Genomic DNA, 20,655 nt, shown 5'->3' with positions numbered 1-20,655 from the left:
GGATTCCAGTGGAAAGTTTACTTGGATTGGATGTAGATCCTCTCTATGTTACCTCCAAGCAGAGCCAGTCACACCGAGGCTAGAAAGAACAGAGAGGAGGATGTTGTGGTTGACTGTGTCAAAGGCTGCAGAAACTGACGATAGCTTGTTAGCCTTGGCAGCATGGAGCTTCTCGGTCACTGCTTTGAGGGCAGTTTCTGTTGAGTGTGCCCGTTTGAAGCCAGACTGATTAGGATCATGGAGTTGGTTCTGGGTGAGGAAGAGAGATAATTGATCATAGACTGCTCGCTCCAGTTTTTGATACCAGTCTGTAGTTGTTCATGTCAGAGGTGTCGAGTGTTGCTTTTTTCAGGATTGGTACCACCCATGCCATCTTGAACACGGTAGGTACATGACCCGAAACTAAGGAGTTGTTGATTGCTGAGATGAATGGAAGGAGTTCTCTTGACATATTCTGGAAAAGAGTGGAAGGAATTGGATCCACTGGGCCTGTAGTAGGATTGCTAGAAGTCAGAAGTTGATGCATATTGTCTGAGGAGAGAGGGGAGAAAGAAGCCAAGGAGTTGAGTGTTGGGTTAGAGATACTAGTAGGAAGGTTGAGAGCTGGGGAGAAGGACTGATGGACTGCTGCAATCTTCTCTTCAAAGAAGATGACAAAATCCTCAGGAGAGAGAGAGGATGGAGGAGGGGGTGAGGGAGGGTTAAGGAGAGAAGAGGCGGAGGTGTTGGTGCAGGTGTACAGTTACAGTTACTGACTGTAGACCATATGTTGCTATGTACTTTGTAGGAAACCCTCTACCCTACTCATTACGGATGGTGGACCAGGATGCAACTGAGGGAAATTACATATTTCTGATCTTAGAAACATGGGAGGAGGAGCCTGGGCAAAGGTGGGCAAAGAAACGAGCTGAGATAAAGGTAGAAACAGGAGTAGGGGTGGAGATGGGAACAGGAGTAGGGGTGGAGGTGGGAACAGGAGTAGGGGTGGAGATGGGAACAGGAGTAGGGGTGAATGTGTTGGTACAGGAGTATGGGGTGGAGGTAGGAACAGGAATAGGGGTGGAGGTGTTGGAACAGGAGTAGGGGTGGAGGTGGGAAAAGGAGTAGGGGTGGAGGTGTTGGAACAGGAGTAGGGGTGGAGGTGGGAAAAGGAGTAGGGGTGGAGGTGTTGGTACAGCAGTAGGGGTGGAGGTGGGAACGGGAGTAGGGGTGGAGATGAGAACGGGAGTAGGGGTGGAGGCGGGAACAGGAGTAGGGGTTGAGATGGATACAGGAGTATATAGGAGTTATATAATAATGAAATAACACATGACTATGCTATGTTAAACATAAAATGTTTAATAGATGGCCGTATATTTGTATTCTTCAGAGCCGCCCATTACAGGGCAGTTTGGGATGATGCTCTGGATGCTCTTGATGTTCTTAACAAGCTTCATGAGGCAACATATGTGATGCCCTGAACACATTCACATGTACACTGAGCACCTATGATGCCCTGAACACATTCTCATGTACACTGAGCACCTATGATGCCCTGAACACATTCTCATGCACACTGAAAACCTGTGATGCCCAGTACACATTCTCATGTACACTGAGCACCTATGATGCCCTGAACACATTCGCATGTACGCTGAGTACCTATGATGCCCTGAACACATTCTCATTTTAATGCTTACTTATCAGGCTGTCCATAATGAGGCTCCAGCGTACATCAATGAGCTCTTATGCCCTCTTCATTGTGTGAGAACACTGAGGTCTTCGAATTAGGGGTTATTAGCTGTTCCCCGTGCTAACTTAAATTCAAAGGGGGACCGGGCTTTTGCAGTTTTTGCATTTTTCTCTCTTGCCTTTGACAGCCTTTTATCAAATGTGTTTTATTGTAGGTGTGTATTTTTGTGTATCAATTTTGTATCTATAGGATTATAATGTATTTTAATTATACTGTATTGCATTGTTTTTGCAAGCCTTTTTGTAAAGCACTTTGTGAGTTACTCTAGAAAAGTGCTATATAAATAAAGTTTTACTTACTTACTTACTTACTTACTTACTCATGTGCACAGAACACCTATGATGCCCTGAACACATTCTCATGTATGCTGAGCACTTGTAGGATGATGGGCAAAATTTATGAATATTTTGAGGAGCCAATTAAAATTAATTAAAAATTTCATTATTATTATTACTATTATTATTATTATTTTAACAATATACTGTATAATTCTTTTTATAAAAAAGTCATATTAAGGCCATTAACTATTAACTATTTATATGTGTTTTAAACATAAATTTAAACACAAACCATTAACTAAAATGCCTTTAAGAATATAAAGAACATACATCCAGTCAGCTGTGTACAAACCTTTGCATGGTAGTGTATATAACTCGCAGAACTGATACACACACACACACACACACACACACACACACACACACACACACACACACACACACAAGTGCATGAGTACTCAAAATGTTTTGGAAATGGAAGGAAAAATCATTATTAATCACCATGACGACTGAGTTCATTCATCCTCATCAAAATAGTGTTTTCCTGTATGCCGGATCCTATTAGTGATATATAAGGTAAGTGTGTGTGTGTGTGTGTGTGTGTGTGTGTGTGTGTGTGTGTGTGTGTGTGTGTGTGTGTGTTTCTCTCGTTTTAATTTCTCTCTCATATGTGAGCAAGAGTCAAACAGAGACTAGCTCATGCGAGCGTTCAGAGAAAGTGTGCCTGGTTTAGGAGAACTGTGATGAGTAATCAGACAGCAGCACATCTGTAGCTGTTAGAATGGTTGTTTCACTCTTTCGTAGATTGAACCTGTCCTGAATCCTCTGATAATTATAATCAGAAGGGTGTTAAGGTCTCTGTGTTGACTACGCAGATCTGCTTGGAGTGTGAGGTCTGAGCACTGTGTGATGTGTGACATGTTTGTCATTAATTTTTTTGTGAATGTATATGCACATTCTTACAGATGTTTTGAATTATCTTTTTTTCCGTTTCCCATATAGAACACAAAACGGATGACATGACATGATTTGACATCAGTGCCCAATACACCACAGTGCTATACAGACAACACGATAATGGTGCAAAAAAAAAAAAAAGGTTCTTGAGGAAAAACAGGCTTGGCCAATTTAGGAAACCTGTGCCTTAGCAAGGATAGCATTGCTCCCATATGGGAATGACCCTAACAGGACTAAGGAATCTGCAGAGGAGCAGTACTGTATGTCTATATTAACAACAACTGGTGTATAGTCTCACATGTGATAGACATACAAAGTGTCGAAAAAGGTTAAACTCCTCTGAGGAAATTGAAGGCCTTCAATACAGGATAGAACAAGAAGTGAGTTGGTCTGCTATTTAGACATCTGCACTCTCACAATGTGCACAGAGAACAGCTTTACGACATGACAAACTATTGTGTAGTTGTGACAGTGCAGACGTGGACACAGAGTTAGGTTCAGTCCACATGTAGTTTGTGGATTTGGAGAAGGCATTTGACCAATTGGGTTCCTCTGGGGGGATTCCTTGCCTCAAGTGGAGGGGTTCAAGTATCTTGAATTCATGTTCATGAGTGAGGGAAAGATGGAACAAGAGATTGACAGGCGGATTGGTGCTGCAGCTGCAGTGTTGCGGACGCTGTACCGGACTGTTGTGGTGAAGAGGGAGCTGAGCCAAAAGGCAAAGCCCTCAGTTTACTGGTCAGTCGACGTTCTGACTATTACCTATGGTCACGAGCTCTGGGTAGTGACCAAAAAAAATGAGATCGTGAGTACAAGCGGCTGAAATTTGTTTTCTCCGCAGGAGCACGGTCATCTGGGAGAGGCTGAGTAGAGTCGCTGCTCCTCCACATAGAAGAGCCAGTTGAGGTGGTTCGGGCATCTGGTCCAGATGCCACCCTATACTCCCTGGGCATGTCCAACTGGGAGGAGACCCAGGGAAGACCCAGGACACGCTGGACTGTCTCTGTGAGGGTCTGTCTGCGGCTGTCCTGGGAACGCCTCTGTATCCCCACAGAAGAGCTAGAGGAGGTGGTTGGGGAGAGGGAAACCTGGACCTCTTTGCTTAGGTTACTGCCCCCGTGTCCCGAACCAAGATAAGCAGATAGAAATGGATAGATGGATGGAAGAAGGCAGACCCAGAGGCAAAAATTGAAACCAGACAGTCAAGATAAAAAAAAATGAAAGCAGATCCATGAGAGAATAGGAAAGAGGTGAAGTAAAATCCACAAAAACAAAAGATACACAAAAATAAAAAATCCAGATAATCAGGAACAACAAATGGATGGTATACAGAGAAATGCTGGCAACACTATGCAAGTACTAGGAGTTTCTGGAAGCATTATATAGTGCAGTGACATGACTGACAGGACACAGGCGAGCGTGATGAGCCACCAGAAAGACCTTTAGCATTCAGGGAATGAGGACCTCTGGTGGCTAGAAGTGTGCATGCTGTGTGCAACTTACTCATTCAATACCACTCTGAACACAACTGAACTCAGCTTGTTAAAAGGTGGCAAACCGCATGTCACAGCAAGCCTGTGAGGGTCTGTTTCTGTGAGGGTCTTTCTCTACAAGCGTCTGTCTCTGTGAGGGTCTGTCTCTATGAGGGTCTGTCTTTGTGCTGGACTTTCTCTACAAGGGTCTGTCTCTGTGAGGGTCTGTCTCTGTGAGGGTCTGTCTCTGTGATGGTCTGTCTCTGTGAGGGTCTTTCTCTACAAGGGTCTGTCTCTGTGAGGGTCTGTCTCTGTGAGGGTCTGTCTCTGTGATGGTCTGTCTCTGTGAGGGTCTTTCTCTACAAGGGTCTGTCTCTGTGAGGGTCTGTCTCTGTGATGATCTGTTTCTGAGAGGGTTTTTCTCTACAAGCGTCTGTCTCTGTTAGGGTCTGTCTCTGTGATGGTCTATCTCTACAAGGGTCTGTCTATCTGAGGGTCTGTCTCTACAAGGGTTTGTTTCTGTGAGGGTCTGTCTCTATGAGGGTTTGTCTGTACGAGGGTCTGTCTCTGTGAGGGTCTGTCTATTTGAGAGTCTGTCTCTTTGAGAGTCTGTTTCTTTGAGGGTCGATCTCTGTGAGGCTCTGTCTCTGTGAGGATTTGTCTCTACGAGGGTCTGTCTCTGAGGGTCTGCCTCTACGAGCGTCTGTCTTTGTGAGGGTCTGTCTCTATGAGGGCCTGTGTCTACCAGACCCAGATGACTTCCAACGGAGTTTCTCAACCTGTTTAATTCATGGACATTACTGAATGTAAATATTAGCTTTCCCCCATGTCTTTCCAGTGTTACCATGGGGTTTTAGAGTTCAAACTGTGACAAGCAATAGTTTACAGAACAAGCAATAGTTCTGAAGTGTTCTATTAAACTAGTCTGACTCTGAATTTTATTTTATTTTTTTGGAATAATCATTTCATTTTCTCATCATTTCATAAACATCTTATCACCTAGGTGATTATGTTGATGTAAAGCTTATATATACACATATATTTTAGGGTAAAATTGAGAATTGGAAAACATGGGGTTTAAATTTCTCATCTAATACCATTTTGAACTCTGCTAAACTCAGCTTGTTAAGAGGTGGCAAACCACATGTCACAGCAAGTCTGTGAGGATCAGGCTCTGTGAAGGTCTGTCTCTACGAGGGTCTGTCTCTGTGTTGGTCTGTCTCTATGTCAGCCTGTCTCTATGAGTGAATGTCTCTGTGAGGGTCTGTATCTATGAGGGTCAGTCTCTGTGAGAGTCTATCTCTATGAGGGTCTGTCTATGTGAGGGTCTGTGTGTATGAGGGTCTGTCTCTAAGAGGGTCTGTCTCTGTGAGGGTCTGTCTGCATGAGGGTCTGTCTCTATGAGGGTATGTCTCTGTGAGGGTCTGTCTCTACAAGGGTCTGTCTGTATGAGGGTCTGTTTCTGTAAGGGTCTGTGTCTGTAAGGATCTGTCTCTATGAGAGACTGTCTCTGTGAGGGTCTGTCTCTACAAGGGTCTGTCTGTCTGGACAAAAGTCTGTCTCTACAAGGGTTTTTGTCTGTATGAGGGTCTGTCTGTATGAGAGTCTGTCTCTACAAGGGTCTGTCTCAGTGAGGATCTGTCTCTGTAAGGGTCTGTCTCTGTGAAGGTCTGTTTTTACCCACAAAATTCCAGGGGATCATCACCTTCCAAGAACAAAGAGACCCTGTCCACCAAAGCAGGGACACCAGGTGGCCTGGGTTGTGGCTCAAAGACACACTCGGGCTTGGCTCTTCTTCCCACATTACCTACTGCATACCTGGATCTTCCTTCTTGATCTCCGTGTTTGGAATGCTTGCTTGAAACTGCAGGTGGACAGGCTTAGAGGAGTCACCACTGCAGGCTTCTTCCTCTTACACCAGAGGAGTAGGTTCTGCTTGGAGCAGACCTACTTCATACCTGTACAGTAGTGCATACATGGTCCACAGGGAGGCAGGCCAGCCGGTTCTTTCCCACGGCAGTAATGTGTTTATTGGTTCTCTCAGTTCCCCGTGTTGCCACCCTCTCACCTGCTGTTAGACTTGTTTCTGTCATCATGGTTTTTGCCAGTGTGTTACATACATACGATGCAGTTTTGCTTTTGCTTTGTTTTTTCTTAATAAAAGCACACTTCATGTCTGCGTCCTACATTACAAAAGAACCAACTGACACAACTTCACATCAATTTATGGACAGTTTATGGCTTGATTATCTTGAGGGTATACACACCTCCAGGTTGGAAAAGCACAGGTTCACCTGTGTGCAGGCAGATTTGAATGCTCTGGTAGAGTGGTATGAGGAGCAACCAGACTGCTTTTCTCCACCCAGAGGGGCTCCCTGCTGATCTTGCCTTCCTGACATCTCAATCCAGATGCCCTCCCTCTATCGTGACCTGCTGTGGCCGCTGTCCCAGCAGAGCTCTGGAGGGAGGGAGATTCAGGTGCCCATATCTGTTCTGCCTTTGGGAGTGTTCTGTTATCGATTTTGTGCATTGTACTGAATAATAAAAGAAAAAGAAAAAAACAACAGAGAAAACTATCCCAGAGAGATACATTAATATAATTTTTTTATCCCTAAAAGTAACTCTGTATAAAAGCAAAAAGCTCAGAGGAAAACCTTTCAGTTCAGTAGAGCCCTCTAATGGATATTATTATGTAAAGACTCTAAAATGTTCTAAAATGTTTAGAAACAAATGTTAAATTTTGACACCATGGTGCTCCTGTCACTTGGCAGACCATCACCAGTGAAAGGTGCACCACCAAGATGACTCAGCTTCTCACAGAGATGTGAACTGGATATAGAATGACTGAGACCAAGCAGAGATGACTAATGTGTCAGTAAAAGTGATTTTGAACTTTTAATGATGAAGCCATTGAGACATTGAATATGATGCTATTAAACATAGAATACGAGCATTAGGACATGAACAACTTCTGCTTCTGCAAAAAACTTCGGTTTTAAACCTGCCTAGACTACCCTGCACAATAAACAGGAATTTTGTCATGGTGCTTATTTTCCGAACACTTTGTAAAATGTTTCGACGTTGGAGGGCCGTCTGAGTGTGGGGTGAAAGTGCCGTGAGCAGGTTTCAGACACCAAAAAAACTCTAAATGGAAACTAGGAAATGGTGAACTGTTGTAATTCTGTGCGTCAATCTGTTCGCTCGGTCTGTTTGCCACATTTTATCTCTGAATTTCCAATATTGGTCACTTAGTGGATTCTAAATTCAAACTTTTAAAATGAGAAAAAATGCATAGTGTGGGTATGTGCTTCATGATCTCCTGTTTACAAATATATAAGTGTGAAGGTATTGAAATACCTCACCATATGCTTATTTTGGTCATCCATATTATAAATCATACGAAAAATAATAAACTTTGCAGCTCTAATTTGAATCTCACCTTTATCAAGGCCTTTTCATACCATTCGCCTGTACCGATAATGTATTCAACCAGACCGATTGCAATAAAAACAAACAAAAATGCTTTAAGGGGAGTTCATGTCTTCTCGGAAACCTTCAAAGACGTCTTGTGAAAGTATGCCCCCACTTAATACCATACCCCCAGCTCACACACAGGAAAATTAGCTTTGAAGTTGTAAATAATGCACCCACGTACAACACTCTGGACAAGCGCTGGCCTTTGAGTTCCCCTAAATCTGGTTCCATAACAACAGTTCTTCTAGCAAATAGCTGCATGTTAACCCCTAAAGGTCAGAAATGTGTCACTGTTTCAGATTAAAAGTACAGTAAAAGCACTAATATCCATCATAAAGACTAGACCCCTCTATTCCAACTTGCAAGAACTCCATCACAGTGTTGAGATCAACTGTTGAAAACACCAAATGGTATGTACGCTAAAGATTTAAACTTTGCATTTTAGTGTGATAGATGTTTGTTGTCATTGATACTTTATAAATACTGTAATATATTGCATACAGCATTACCAGTGTTGTCCTATCAGTGTAGTAAAATTAAGGATAATTAAATAATTATGTGTTAACTCCACAACTTGAGTAAGTAAATATATAATAATGCTAAATTTGTGAAAGGTTATGCATCCTCTAAGAAAATATGAATGAATATATTCTGGTTCGAGCAGTGGAGTTCTCACATGCAGTATTTTACCTAACGCACTGATCACTGATTTGGATGTGCAAGAAAACTTGTTTCTTTCAATCTTTTATAATGTGTAGTGTTACACTAGTTTGGTCCATTGGTGATCCACTGAGCATCAACGTTTACAAGACAATGTCAGAATTTAAATATATTTATATCACAAGGAACTGCATATTATTATTGTTGTTTGTATTCATTAACAATAATAGTTTTAGAGAAATGCTGGATTCAGTGATTGTTATTGTTTACCCCTGCCTTTATGAATTAGCCTGCATCAAGCTTTTATATTGGTCTGTGTTAATCACAAAAAACACATTCCTAACCTTGAATATCCTGTTATGTTGATCCCTCTATACACTTATTAATAAACACAGACATCATGGTGTTTGTTAAGAAAACTTCATTCATGCAAACCCATGGACAAGTGCCAGTAGAATCAGGAAACGGGATCTTACATATTTCATAATTGTTTTACTTCATGTCAGGAAAAAAGACGTCATTAAATGTACATACACTATATAAAATAACAGACTAAACATAGTTCAACTAGAATTAGAATTTATAATTAGAATTATAAATGGGTCAAGATCACTGATAGTGCCTCAGATTCCATGTTAAGGGTTCAGATCCCAGTGTACGGAGACACCCAGAGAGGCCATCCCCCGCCTACGCCCTGCTGTCTTCCTGTACACTTACCGTCATGTCCGCAAGATCGGCCTGCTTCACTCTCTCGCTCTGAATAAACATGATCACTGAAACACTTGTGGTGTTTTGCACAAGACAGATATCATATTTAGAATAGCGTATGTCTGCAGGTGCATACAGGTCTAAAATTAATGCTGTCCAAGAACGTGTTGCTTATTTTGTCTGATGTACAATATGCTTCTTGCTAAAGGCCTTTCAACAGTAACACAGATACATAAGACATTAACTCATACTGCGATTATGACACATACATAAAGAAAACAATGTGACTTAAATGACAAAGCAACACCATAATTCTGTGAAAAGGCAGATGCCAATTAATTGGCTCATGGTAGCCATGTTTTTTGAGTGATGATGTCATAATTTGTGTTCTCATAGAACATGACTCCATACTGCCATATAAAAATTTTGCCTGATGTGTCCAACGGTTTATGTGAAACAGTTACAACCTGGAATACACAATGTGTTTTATATGGAGAAAAATTATAATAAGAAAACTTCTAACAATTACAATAGGGTTCCTTCACCACGTGCTTGAACCCTAGCAATAATAATAATAAAAAATTTTGATGATTATAAAAATAATAAATTGTTGTTGCTTTTGTTGTTGTTACTGTGATCTGTATTGCACGTGAACCAAAGTCAGTGAAACAATGTATGGTTACAGTGGGGAAAATAAGTATTTAGTCAGTCACCAATTGTGCAAGTTAAAAAGATGAGAGAGGCCGGTAATTGACATCATAGGTAGACCTCAACTATGAGAGACAAAATGTGAAAAAAAAATTGAGAAAATCATTTTGTCTGACTTTTAAAGTATTTGCAAATAATGGTGGAAAATAAGTATTTGGTCAATAACAAAAGTTCATCTCAATACTTTGTTGTATATCCTCTGTTGGCAATGACAGAGGTCAAACGTTTTCTGTAAGTCTTCACAAGGTTGGCACACACTGTTGCTGGTATGTTGGCCCATTCCTCCATGCAGATCTCATCCAGAGCAGTGATGTTTTGGGGCTGTCGGCGGGCAACACGGACTTTTAACTCCCTCTAAAGGTTTTCGATGGGGTTGAGATCGGGGGACTGGCTAGGCCACTCCAGGACTTTGAAATGTTTCTTACGAAGCCACTCCATTGTTGCCCTGGCAGTGTGCTTGGGATCATTGTCATGCTGAAAGACCCAGCCACGTTTCATCTTCATTGCCCTTGTTGATGGAAGGAGGTTTGCACCCAAAATCTCACAATACATGGCCCCATTCATTCTTTCATGTACACGGACCAGTCGTCCGGGTCCCTTTGCAGAGAAACAGCCCCAAAGCATGATGTTGCCACCCCCATGCTTCACAGTTGGTATGGTGTTCTTTGGATGCAACTCAGCATTCACTGTCCTCCAAACACAACGAGTTGTGTTTTTACCAAATAGTTCTACTTTGGTTTCATCTGACCATATGACATTCTCCCAATACTCTTCTGGACCATCCAAATGCTCTCTAGCAAACTTCAGACGTGCCTGGATATGGACTGGCTTAAGCAGGGGGACACGTCTTGCACTGCAAGATCTGAGTCCCTGGCGTCGTAGTGTGTTGCTGATGGTAGCCTTTGTAACGTTGGTCCCAGCTTTCTGCAGGTCATTCACTAGATCCCCCCTTGTGGTTCTGGGATTTTTCCTCACCGTTCTTGTGATCATTTTGACCCCACGGGCTGAGATCTTGCGTGGAGCCCCAGATCGAGGGAGATTAGTAGTGGTCTTGTAGGTCTTCCATTTTCTGATTATTGCTCCCACAGTAGATTTCTTCACACCAAGCTGCTTGCCTATTGCAGATTCAGTCTTCCCAGCCTGGTGCAGGTCTACAATTTGGTTTCTGGTGTCCTCCGACAGCTCTTTCACCATAGTGGAGTTTGGAGTGTGACTGTTTGAGGTTGTGGGCAGGTGTCTTTTATACTGTTAACGACTTCAAACAGGTGCCATTAATACAGGCAATGAGTGGGGGAAAGAGTAGCCTCTTAAAAAAGAAGTTACAGGTCTGTGACAGCCAGAAATCTTGCATGTTTGTAGGTGACCAAATACTTATTTTCCACCATTATTTGCAAATAAATTCTTTAAAAGTCAGACAAAATGATTTTCTCAATTTTTTTTCACATTTTGTCTCTCATAGTTGAGGTCTACCTATGATGTCAATTACAGGCCTCTCTCATCTTTTTAAGTGGGAGAACTTGCACAATTGGTGACTGACTAAATACATATTTTCCCCACTGTATATATTTTTTCTTATTATATGAAGCATCTTAAATATCTTAAATGACATTGAAGAAATTGTGAGCAAAGCCAAATGAAAACCATCCAATATTTTAGATAATTAAATGTAAAGGACACGTTTCAGACCTGGGTGTGTAAATTGAAAGTAACACTTGAGTTTTTCTGATTAGTCAGTAAGCCATGATGTGTTTAGGGCCATATGCCAGTTTATGTTGGCAAAGTGCCATTTTTATACAACACTACTCGACCACTACAAAACCATGCATGTGTGAAGCAGCCCACGCAATATACAAACTGAAATAATAATTTGTTTACAGCTGCTGACACCCCCACTAAGACAGCATCAACAGAGGAGTAGTGTCTGACCTCAGACAGTGACAGTTTAGCTGCCTAGTATTTCATATAGTCTACTCACAATTGAGAGGGGAAAAGCAAATTCAAGCAAAGATATATGAAACTGACAAGCTTCACAAGCTACACACATAAACAGTTGGTTTCCTTTGACCCACAACTCAGACTTTAATGCACCGATTGTCATCTTTGATATTCAGATAATGTGGTTTGCAGCAACTTTAAAAAGAAAAATGGTGAGTAAGAATTCAGTGTAGCTGCCCACTTCTAAAGCAGCCCAAGATTTAGACTGACTGCTTATTTTTAATGGAAATACGCTGAAACTAACTCTGAAGCTGACAAATCCTGTACTATCCCAGCACTAAAATTCAATTTTAATCATCGTTTTGGGTCTTTCCCAGCTTTAAGATCCTTTAAGATCCTCTTTATTTTGAGGTAACCTAAAGGACAATACTTTGTTATAATGTTTTAAAACATTGAGCAAATTTCACTATGTAAACACAATTACAGAAATAATAAATTTCTATCAAGAGAGAAGACAGAGGCTAAGGTTTTGATGCCATAAGCCTTATTCTGTACTTTACAATGTACATTTTTGACAGCTATGCACTAGTTAATATGTTGATATGACAGTAGATAGACATTGTTGATAGACAGTAAACATTATTTGGTATGCCATCAAAAACAGCTTCAGTATGACCTCATGATTGATAAGAATTTGCACAACCGAACTCATGTCTAAGTAATATAAACCTTTAAAAACTATAGCTACATTCAGGGTTTAAAGGATAGTGCAGTTCTTTTTAAAACTGAACCAGAAGCTGATTATTCCATGAATTTACATTTGTGTCTGAGTTGTTTTTTTTTTGTGGTGGTGGTGTGTTTATTGATTATTTAAAACAATTCCTCTTTGTTCTCTCTAGTGCTGACCTATGAATTTTATTGTATTTTTCTGTAGTTTCATGTTTCAAAAACAAAATGTGTAAAATGGCACATCTTCTGTATTATATTAATTTTGTTTGACTACATTTCAACATTTCATTTTTCATGAGAACTATTGTGTTTAACACTACCAGCCACAGATAATTAATCTCTCTATATATATATTTCATTATACACAGAGGTTCATACAAACTCTTGCTAGATGAAGTCAGTGAATATGTAAATATTATGCTTAATTAGTTTCAGGTTTTCAAATTACATTACATTATTATTAAACACATACACACCAAAAGCAGGGTCGTGGCAAACAGGCAGACATGATTATAGAAGGAAAGTTGTGAGTCATTTTGTTTGTAACTGCACTGCCTTCCATGAGCTGAGACAGAGACTCAGGTGAGGAATCCCCAACACAACTGCACTCTCAGCGTCCCTTCTTAGCCAGCCCTGGGGTCACCTGGGCTTTTCCCTGAGATGATGACACTATGGGTATATGACAGCCCTCCATCTCCACCCATCACTTCCTGTTGAGCAAAGACCATGTCCTGTGATTAAACAAGGAAGGGGTTGTTTCACATACTTGAAAGTGACCTCATTTCCTTTATTGTGATGTAGGTGACAGATTGGGTCTATCAGTTATGTCATGAATGAGGGATTGACCCACCAATGTCAAAAGTGGTGATTACTTAGACATGATATAAGTGGTGATGACATTTTTTTATGCATATTTACTTGAAAGGTGAATGCACAAACAGATACACAGTAAATGAAGGAAAACGTACCTATAGATCAAAATGAATGCTACAACTGTTTAGTGTGGCTTTGCATTATTCCAAAAAGCATATTAAAAGTCTTAAAAACACATACAGAATTACATTTGTAGCATTTTCCTGCAGGCTTTAATACATGATACCACCTGTCTGATTTAAAAAAACTCTGTTTACACAGACACAAGAAGTCATCAATGGCCATTTTCAGTCCAGCTCATTTTTCTTCCCCCTTTAAAGGAATGTTTCAGTACGAACATACTATTTTTATCTCGCATGTAGAAAAATGACTTCCTGTTGTTATGAAATCAACATAGTTGTGTGGGAAGGAAATCATATAGAAAAAGCACCTTTTTACATTCACTTAAACTCAGCTGCATGTATCTCCTATACCCTCACTCACATACACACAGACGTACTGCTGATTCAGAATGAGAAAAGGAACTGAAAACACTTTGTAGTTTCCTGCCAAGTGTGCAGAAAGTCTAGGTCAGGTTCACACACACATACATTTACACATGCACATACATACACACACACACACACACACACACACACACACACACACACACACACACACACACACACTCACACACATGCACACACTCGCATCCGTACACCCCCCACGCACGCATCGTTCAACGCACCTCTCGGCCGTCAGTCGTAACGGAGTCGATGGAAAAGAAAAATTCATTAGTCATTGTTTTTTTCCTTTTTTCCAGTCTCAACCAAGCAGCGGTTTCCTGTGTCCCGAAGGATCCTATATAAAGGTAAGTGTACACCTGTAGCCAGAATGAGCCACTTAAAGCATCATTAATCCATTAGAGCTCGGATCAGTGTGAGTGAACAGCATAGGTAAAGATGAGGATGACTTTAGTGAGCGTCCTGTGTGGTCTGCTTGCAATGGTATGCTGGGTTGAAGCAACGGCGACCATGGATAAATCCAACCATCTCAGAAGTACTATTAAACAAGTTGTGTTACTTATGAAAGCAGTGAAGGTTAGTTATATATTAGACATTTGTGAGTTGTGGCTGCTTTTGACAAAGGGCGACCCATTCATAAAATTGATTTTGTTCTATTCCATTTTTGCAGCAAAATGACAGCCTCTTCTACTCACCCACCAATGACATTGAGGTAAGAGACTTTATATTTTTCATTCCAGCATTGCAGCAAAATCTAAATTAGTTAATCAGCTGACAATTAAGGATACTATGATGCAGACTAAATTAACCAAATGGTCATTTGTGAGCAGTATGTAAGCAGCTGTCTATTTAAATGGACTAGAATGCAAAATATTAACAGCATCTATTTTATGTGTGATTTATATTATCATTCATTCATTCATTTTTAAATGGGGACATTGAACCTCTAAAAATAGAGTTCTTTTAACTCATTATACCCACTTTGCATATGTTAATTCACTGTTGCAAAGTGGATGATAGTATACAATGACTCATTCTTTGATTTGCAAACGTTTTCCCTGCGCATCACATTACAGAAGATAAGAGGGGCTTAGGACATGTTTGTACGCCACTAATGTTTTCAGGTTTCTCTCCTTTTAATTTCTCTCTCATATGTGAGCCAGAGTCAAACAGAGACTAGTTCATGCAAGCATTGAGAGAAAGTGTGCCTGGTTTAGGAGAACTCTGATGAGTAATCAGATAGCAGCATGTCTCTGGCTGTTAGAATGGTTGTTTCACTCTTTAGTACATTTGAGCTCTTCTGGAGCATCTTATAATCTCAGCCAAAGGGGTTTAAGGGTCTGAGTTGACCAGTGGGGATCTGCTTGAAAGTCTGAGACTAGATTCTCAAGTTAAGGGATAGCAGTGCTGATTTCAATCATTGATGGCGAACAGTTGTTTTTGTGAATGCGTCTGCACATTCTCACGGGGAGTTTTGAAAATACATTTAGTTTCATGTGGAAATAATGATGCTTCCACGTAAATTCTGTGATGGCAGTTTTAGCATCAGTGTGGGGAATTTCTCTTAGGGATTGCTAACAGACTTTCTAAATCTTTCTAATAACTACAAAGCATGTTACATAATATACAGCATGTTTTGATGAGTGAATATGTTACAGATTAATATGCTACATATAGACATCGGGTGGATGTATGATCCATGTAACTGCTGTTACATACGTCCAAGTGACATGGGTGGTTGAGCGATATGTGAACCTGTTTGTGTTTGTTTGTTGTTTGTTTGTTTGTTTAGGATTGCTGTTCTCAGTCTGCCCTACAGTGCTTCCACTCACAGCTGCTAAATATTTCTTCTATATCTTCTAAGCATCTAAAAATCAAGCTTTGGAAGAATCTGAAGAAGAACAACATCGTAAGTAGGAGTTCATCTTAAATCAGTAGGAGTTGAGTTAACCTAAATCTGACAGCATGTCTGTGGCTTTGCGTCATGTGTTTGTTTACACAGCATTTTTCAATGAAATGAAATTTCATTTAATGAAATTAAGTCTTCATTATAATGTGTTTATGTATGAAGGAGCCAATAGGTCTAAGACCAATGTATAATGCTTTAGCATTTTTAAGGTCATTGCTAGAGGAAATAACATCACTCATTTATTTGCTTATGCTGTCATTCTATTTAGGTGACAAGTGTGGACAACTGCTCTCAGGAAGAAAGAGATGTGAGTATCAGCTAGAGACCAGCATCACTTCTGAACGCAAACCACTGGTTTATCAAGGCTTGATCCTGGGATGCTGAATACTGATGTCTCTGTTTCACAATCCATTTCAGAATGTCACGTGCAAGTCCTGTGACTCCTACCTAATGGTTAACAGCAAAGAATTTTTGAAGAATTTACTGTCTCTCCTACAGAAGGTTAGTTTTTACCAACAAACATATTTCATCTGTGTCCACAGTTTTCATCTGTAGTATTTTTTTTATCTGTAGTACGTTTCCTACATCATGTCAAGTCTAAAAATAAATATGTTGTCCGTTATAAGTTGTCAGTTATAAAATGGAAACTGTGAAGCGTACAGGAAAGTGTCAGTATGTAACACTGTAAATCTCCATTTCAGTCTTTCAGTAAACTCCCTTAAGAAAGAGTCTGAAGACAACGACATGTGAATGTGCGGACTACACTACCTCATGAAGCTTGGGCACAGTCTCCTGAACTCCGGATCAGCCCATCTATTTATTGCCTATTTATTCATACATGTCTTTCTTATTTTATTTTGTAGCTTTTGATATGATGGAAATCTGTTTAAGAGGAAGCTACTGTCAAATTTAAAATACTAGAAGTATTAGTGTTAGACTAGTGTTAGAAGTATAGTGATTAGAAATGCACTATAATGCTGCATTATTATATTAGACATTTAGTAGAGGGCATCATAGTTAACTAAAATATGTTATGTAATGGTAAGGAAAGAGGGCTGGAACCAAGGCCTGATAGATGCTGCTATAGCACCCCCTAATGTACGGGCAAACTAATTACATACAAATTAATTTGCCCTTTTATGTTGAATTCCTTCTGAAAACAACAAAAAAGTGCTTCAAATGTATCAATTGAAGTATTTTCTTAAATGAAAAATGTCTCATAATGAGACCCAGAGTATCACAGTATTCATTAGTATTCATTTAATGTGCGTATTCTATTATTTGATATTTATTTGCAATTAAAAGTATTTTTCTGAAAATATGGATGGATGTTTTTTTTTCACAGGCTCCCTTTATGATTCAACATCATTTCCATGTTGTTTTGCATGTTTGGCATGCAATTTGCATTTTATTTTACCAAACAATGTTATTATAATACAAAATAGTTAATGCAAACAGATTAGTAATCTTAACCAGTGTTAGAAGTGTCACCAAACAAAAGTTCACAAGAAGAGTTGAAAGTTTGGTAAGGATCTTCACATACACCTTGTTGAGCTTATGTGAGCTAAGAAAAAGACAAGAGCTCCTTGCAGTGTACGATTATGGATCTGGCCATCCTGATGCTCTTGATTCACCTGCTCAGAGGCACCAAAGTAGCTAAAGCATCTGCCTGGGGCAGCTGTGCTCTTCTTATATGGGCTGTGAGAGACACTGCCAGCACCTGGGACTCAGTAAGACTTTGTATTAATGGGTTGCTAAGTTGGATATAGCATATCAACAACCAAGTCTGTGAGATGTTTGGAGAACCTCTCTCTGAATAGGACAGAGGACACAAGAAGAACCTGGAGATGTTTGGAGCACCTCTCTCTGCATAGGACAGAGGACACAAGAGGAACCTGGAGATGTTTGGAGCACCTCTTTCTGCATAGGACAGAGGACACAAGAGGAACCTGGAGATGTTTGGAGGACCTCTCTTTGCATAGCACAGAGGACACGAGAGGAACCTGGAGATGTTTGGAGAACCTCTCTCTGCATAGCACAGAGGACATGAGAGGAACCTGGAGATGTTTGGAGAACCTATCTCTGCATAGGACAGAGGACATGAGAGGAACCTGGCGATGCTGTCAACAAGTGCAGAACTCTTCAGTGCTTGCTTTGTCATGATCAGATTGCTAGTACCTTATGTATTTTCACTTTTTTATGGGAGGCTCCTAATGCCTGTAGCTCACACATCCACTTCTATTTGCACGCTTACAATTCTCTACATGCAGGAACAGGTGCTAACTAAGACTAGTGGTTTGCATCAATGATGCTGTGTATCCTTGTTGAATTTCATGTTTTACAGACAGATAGCATTTTTAGTGCAATAAGCTTCCATGGTTTCAGACATCAAACCAGTTTGTCTGATTCTTAGACAACTGTCTACTCAATGAATGAAAGACACCAATGATGACTGATGTATCATGCACTACACTATATGTGACCTCTGTAAGAGTCCTTGATTTCATATACCTTTTGTGTACAGATTATGAAATTAAAGTTAGATTCTGTCATGAATTTTCTTGAGGAGACCTTCAGTTTTACACGATACTTCTCTGTGTACTATAGTTATTTGTATTTTTTTTATATAAACAAAGAGTCTGTGTCAACCGTGCTTTTCACAAGAGCAAGGCTGTATAGGAAGGAAACAGACTGTACATTCTCTCACTGGTTAAAAGTATAAGAGCTTTTTGTTGTTGTTGTTGTTTGGTGGTGCACACGCCTTTGTTTGTTTTGGGTTTTTTTTGGGGGGGGGGGGGGTTCTTTAGCTATTTTTGAAGATGAGGCATTTCTAATGTTGTCTACTGAGAAAATCTGTATTAAATCATGTCCTCCACCAGCGGAAGGGGTTGGATCTCACGCTCTCACGCTGTCTAGCCACAATCCCAAGAGGCTCAATCTGAAGTTGAATGCTCTCAGCGACACATCCTTTCGGCATTGAGAAACTTGAGAACAGGAGTGTGAGGGTGTAGGTCAGTCTCAGGAAGCTGGGAAAGGCCCCCAGTTCTTCTCACCCACAAACGCTCACAGGAATGTCTTGGAGACTGAGGTTGAGGAAGAGAAGAGATGGGACACAAAACAGGGTCAGAGGATATTTCCTTTTCAGCATCAAGCCTTGAGTCAGCAGGACTTTCCCTTCCAGAGCTGTAGATCGCCTCCTGCACCTCTTCACACTCTGAAATGGATCTTTGAAAGTTTGACTTACACGTTTAATGTACGTTAACACTATGACATCAAGTTATTTATGTTTTTACTAAAGAGAAAAAATGACACCTTGAGCCAATAAACAGGAGTGATCAAGCTTTCTTTCCACAACAACTTAATTATGGTGTAAAGTGGTCTTGAATGGATGACAATGTTCCACCTAAAATAATAGCTAAATACACACATTGGTGTTTCTGAATCAAGTAAGAATTTTTTGCCAACAGAAATAAAACAAGCTCATCTCAGCTGCTACCAGTGAAGAAATCACATGATGGAATGCATTTGGCCCAAATGATGTTCCCTAACAGTACGTGTGTTCGTGGAGAAAGGGTAAATGCTATTGCCTTCTGTTCTATCAGCACACTGAAAGAAAGAAAAGTGCTACCTAATTTGAATAATAGCAACAGATGTGCAGAGCTTTTTAGGTGTATAGCAGACATGCAGAGATCTTATCTACTCATATAGTCACTATATAAATTTCACAGACAAACATCAAGAGAGAGTAACAGAGCAGAAGCACGAGTGGAGAATGGAAATATAAAGGTAGCTTCAGGGCAAATTGATTCAGGAAGGTAGTGGTGACATCTAGTGGCTATTTGTTCTAGTTCCTATTCAACTATTTGCTTGTGATGAATTTCCTTTGGAATGAGTGTAGATGCATAACCGGTCGTGCTACACATCCTGCTTTAAAACAAAGTAAAAACCAATCCCTCACTGCATTGTTTCTTCCGTTTCCTCTTTATGAACATAATTACATGTCCACATGGAATTTCAGTTTGCCTTTGTCAAAAGTGAAGCAGATGATTATGTAATGTCATGACAGTGTAACCACAACTAAACACATTTTCAACAAAACACATTAAACCTAATTAGGAATTGGTTTTTACTATATGTATCAGTGTAAAATTTTGAGAGGTCTAACATTTCTAGTCTGACTTATAGAGCAATATATGTGTTCCAACCATCCCTGTTCTCCCTTACATTAAAACAATAGCCTGGGAGAAGAGGGATCTTATCAAACTATTGCTTGGTGGTGACTTATACCCAGACTACTGTCCTCAGATATTGAGTGTTATTTGTATAAAGAATCTGTACCTAAGTGATCTGTGGATATCCTATGGTATCAGACATATACATATTTCAGTATTAATATAGGAAATGCATCAGACATTAGTTTATCTGCTACACCTGCTCCTCGCCATTGTCCCAGCCACAAGTTACCACCTCAGGTCCAGGCCCTTTTGGCCGCATCAGCCGTCCTGAGCAGAGAAGCCTGGTCCTGTACACTCTGGGCTCCGAGTTCTTATCACTGCTTGGAGCCCTGAGTTATGCTGCTGCTTGGCCAGTTCTTTCCTTTGAAGCTCGAGTCAAAACACGGAGAATAAAGATCCTCTAAACATGGAGATTAAAGATCCTCTAAACATAGAGAATAAAGATTCTTTAAACATGGAGAATAAAGATTCTCTAAGCATGG

At 40.3% G+C, this 20,655-nt stretch overlaps 1 protein-coding gene across 1 annotated transcript; it reads left to right on the top strand.

Annotated features, from left to right (window-relative positions):
* Positions 1 to 8,260: 8,260 nt before the first annotated feature.
* il21 (interleukin 21) lies at positions 8,261 to 17,030 on the top strand. Its single transcript, XM_077004531.1, has 7 exons — positions 8,261 to 8,323; positions 14,329 to 14,376; positions 14,700 to 14,741; positions 15,822 to 15,938; positions 16,207 to 16,245; positions 16,356 to 16,439; positions 16,640 to 17,030. The coding sequence occupies exons 1-7, from the start codon at positions 8,321 to 8,323 to the stop codon at positions 16,658 to 16,660; spliced, it is 354 nt and encodes a 117-aa protein (XP_076860646.1). The 5' UTR covers positions 8,261 to 8,320; the 3' UTR covers positions 16,661 to 17,030.
* The last annotated feature ends 3,625 nt before the right edge of the window (positions 17,031 to 20,655 follow it).

This window comes from Brachyhypopomus gauderio, chromosome 5 (assembly GCF_052324685.1).
Source record: "Brachyhypopomus gauderio isolate BG-103 chromosome 5, BGAUD_0.2, whole genome shotgun sequence".
In the NCBI taxonomy this organism is placed as follows: domain Eukaryota; kingdom Metazoa; phylum Chordata; class Actinopteri; order Gymnotiformes; family Hypopomidae; genus Brachyhypopomus; species Brachyhypopomus gauderio.
The sequence above is the reverse complement of the archived record's forward strand: the minus strand, read 5'-3'. Positions and strand labels throughout refer to the sequence as shown.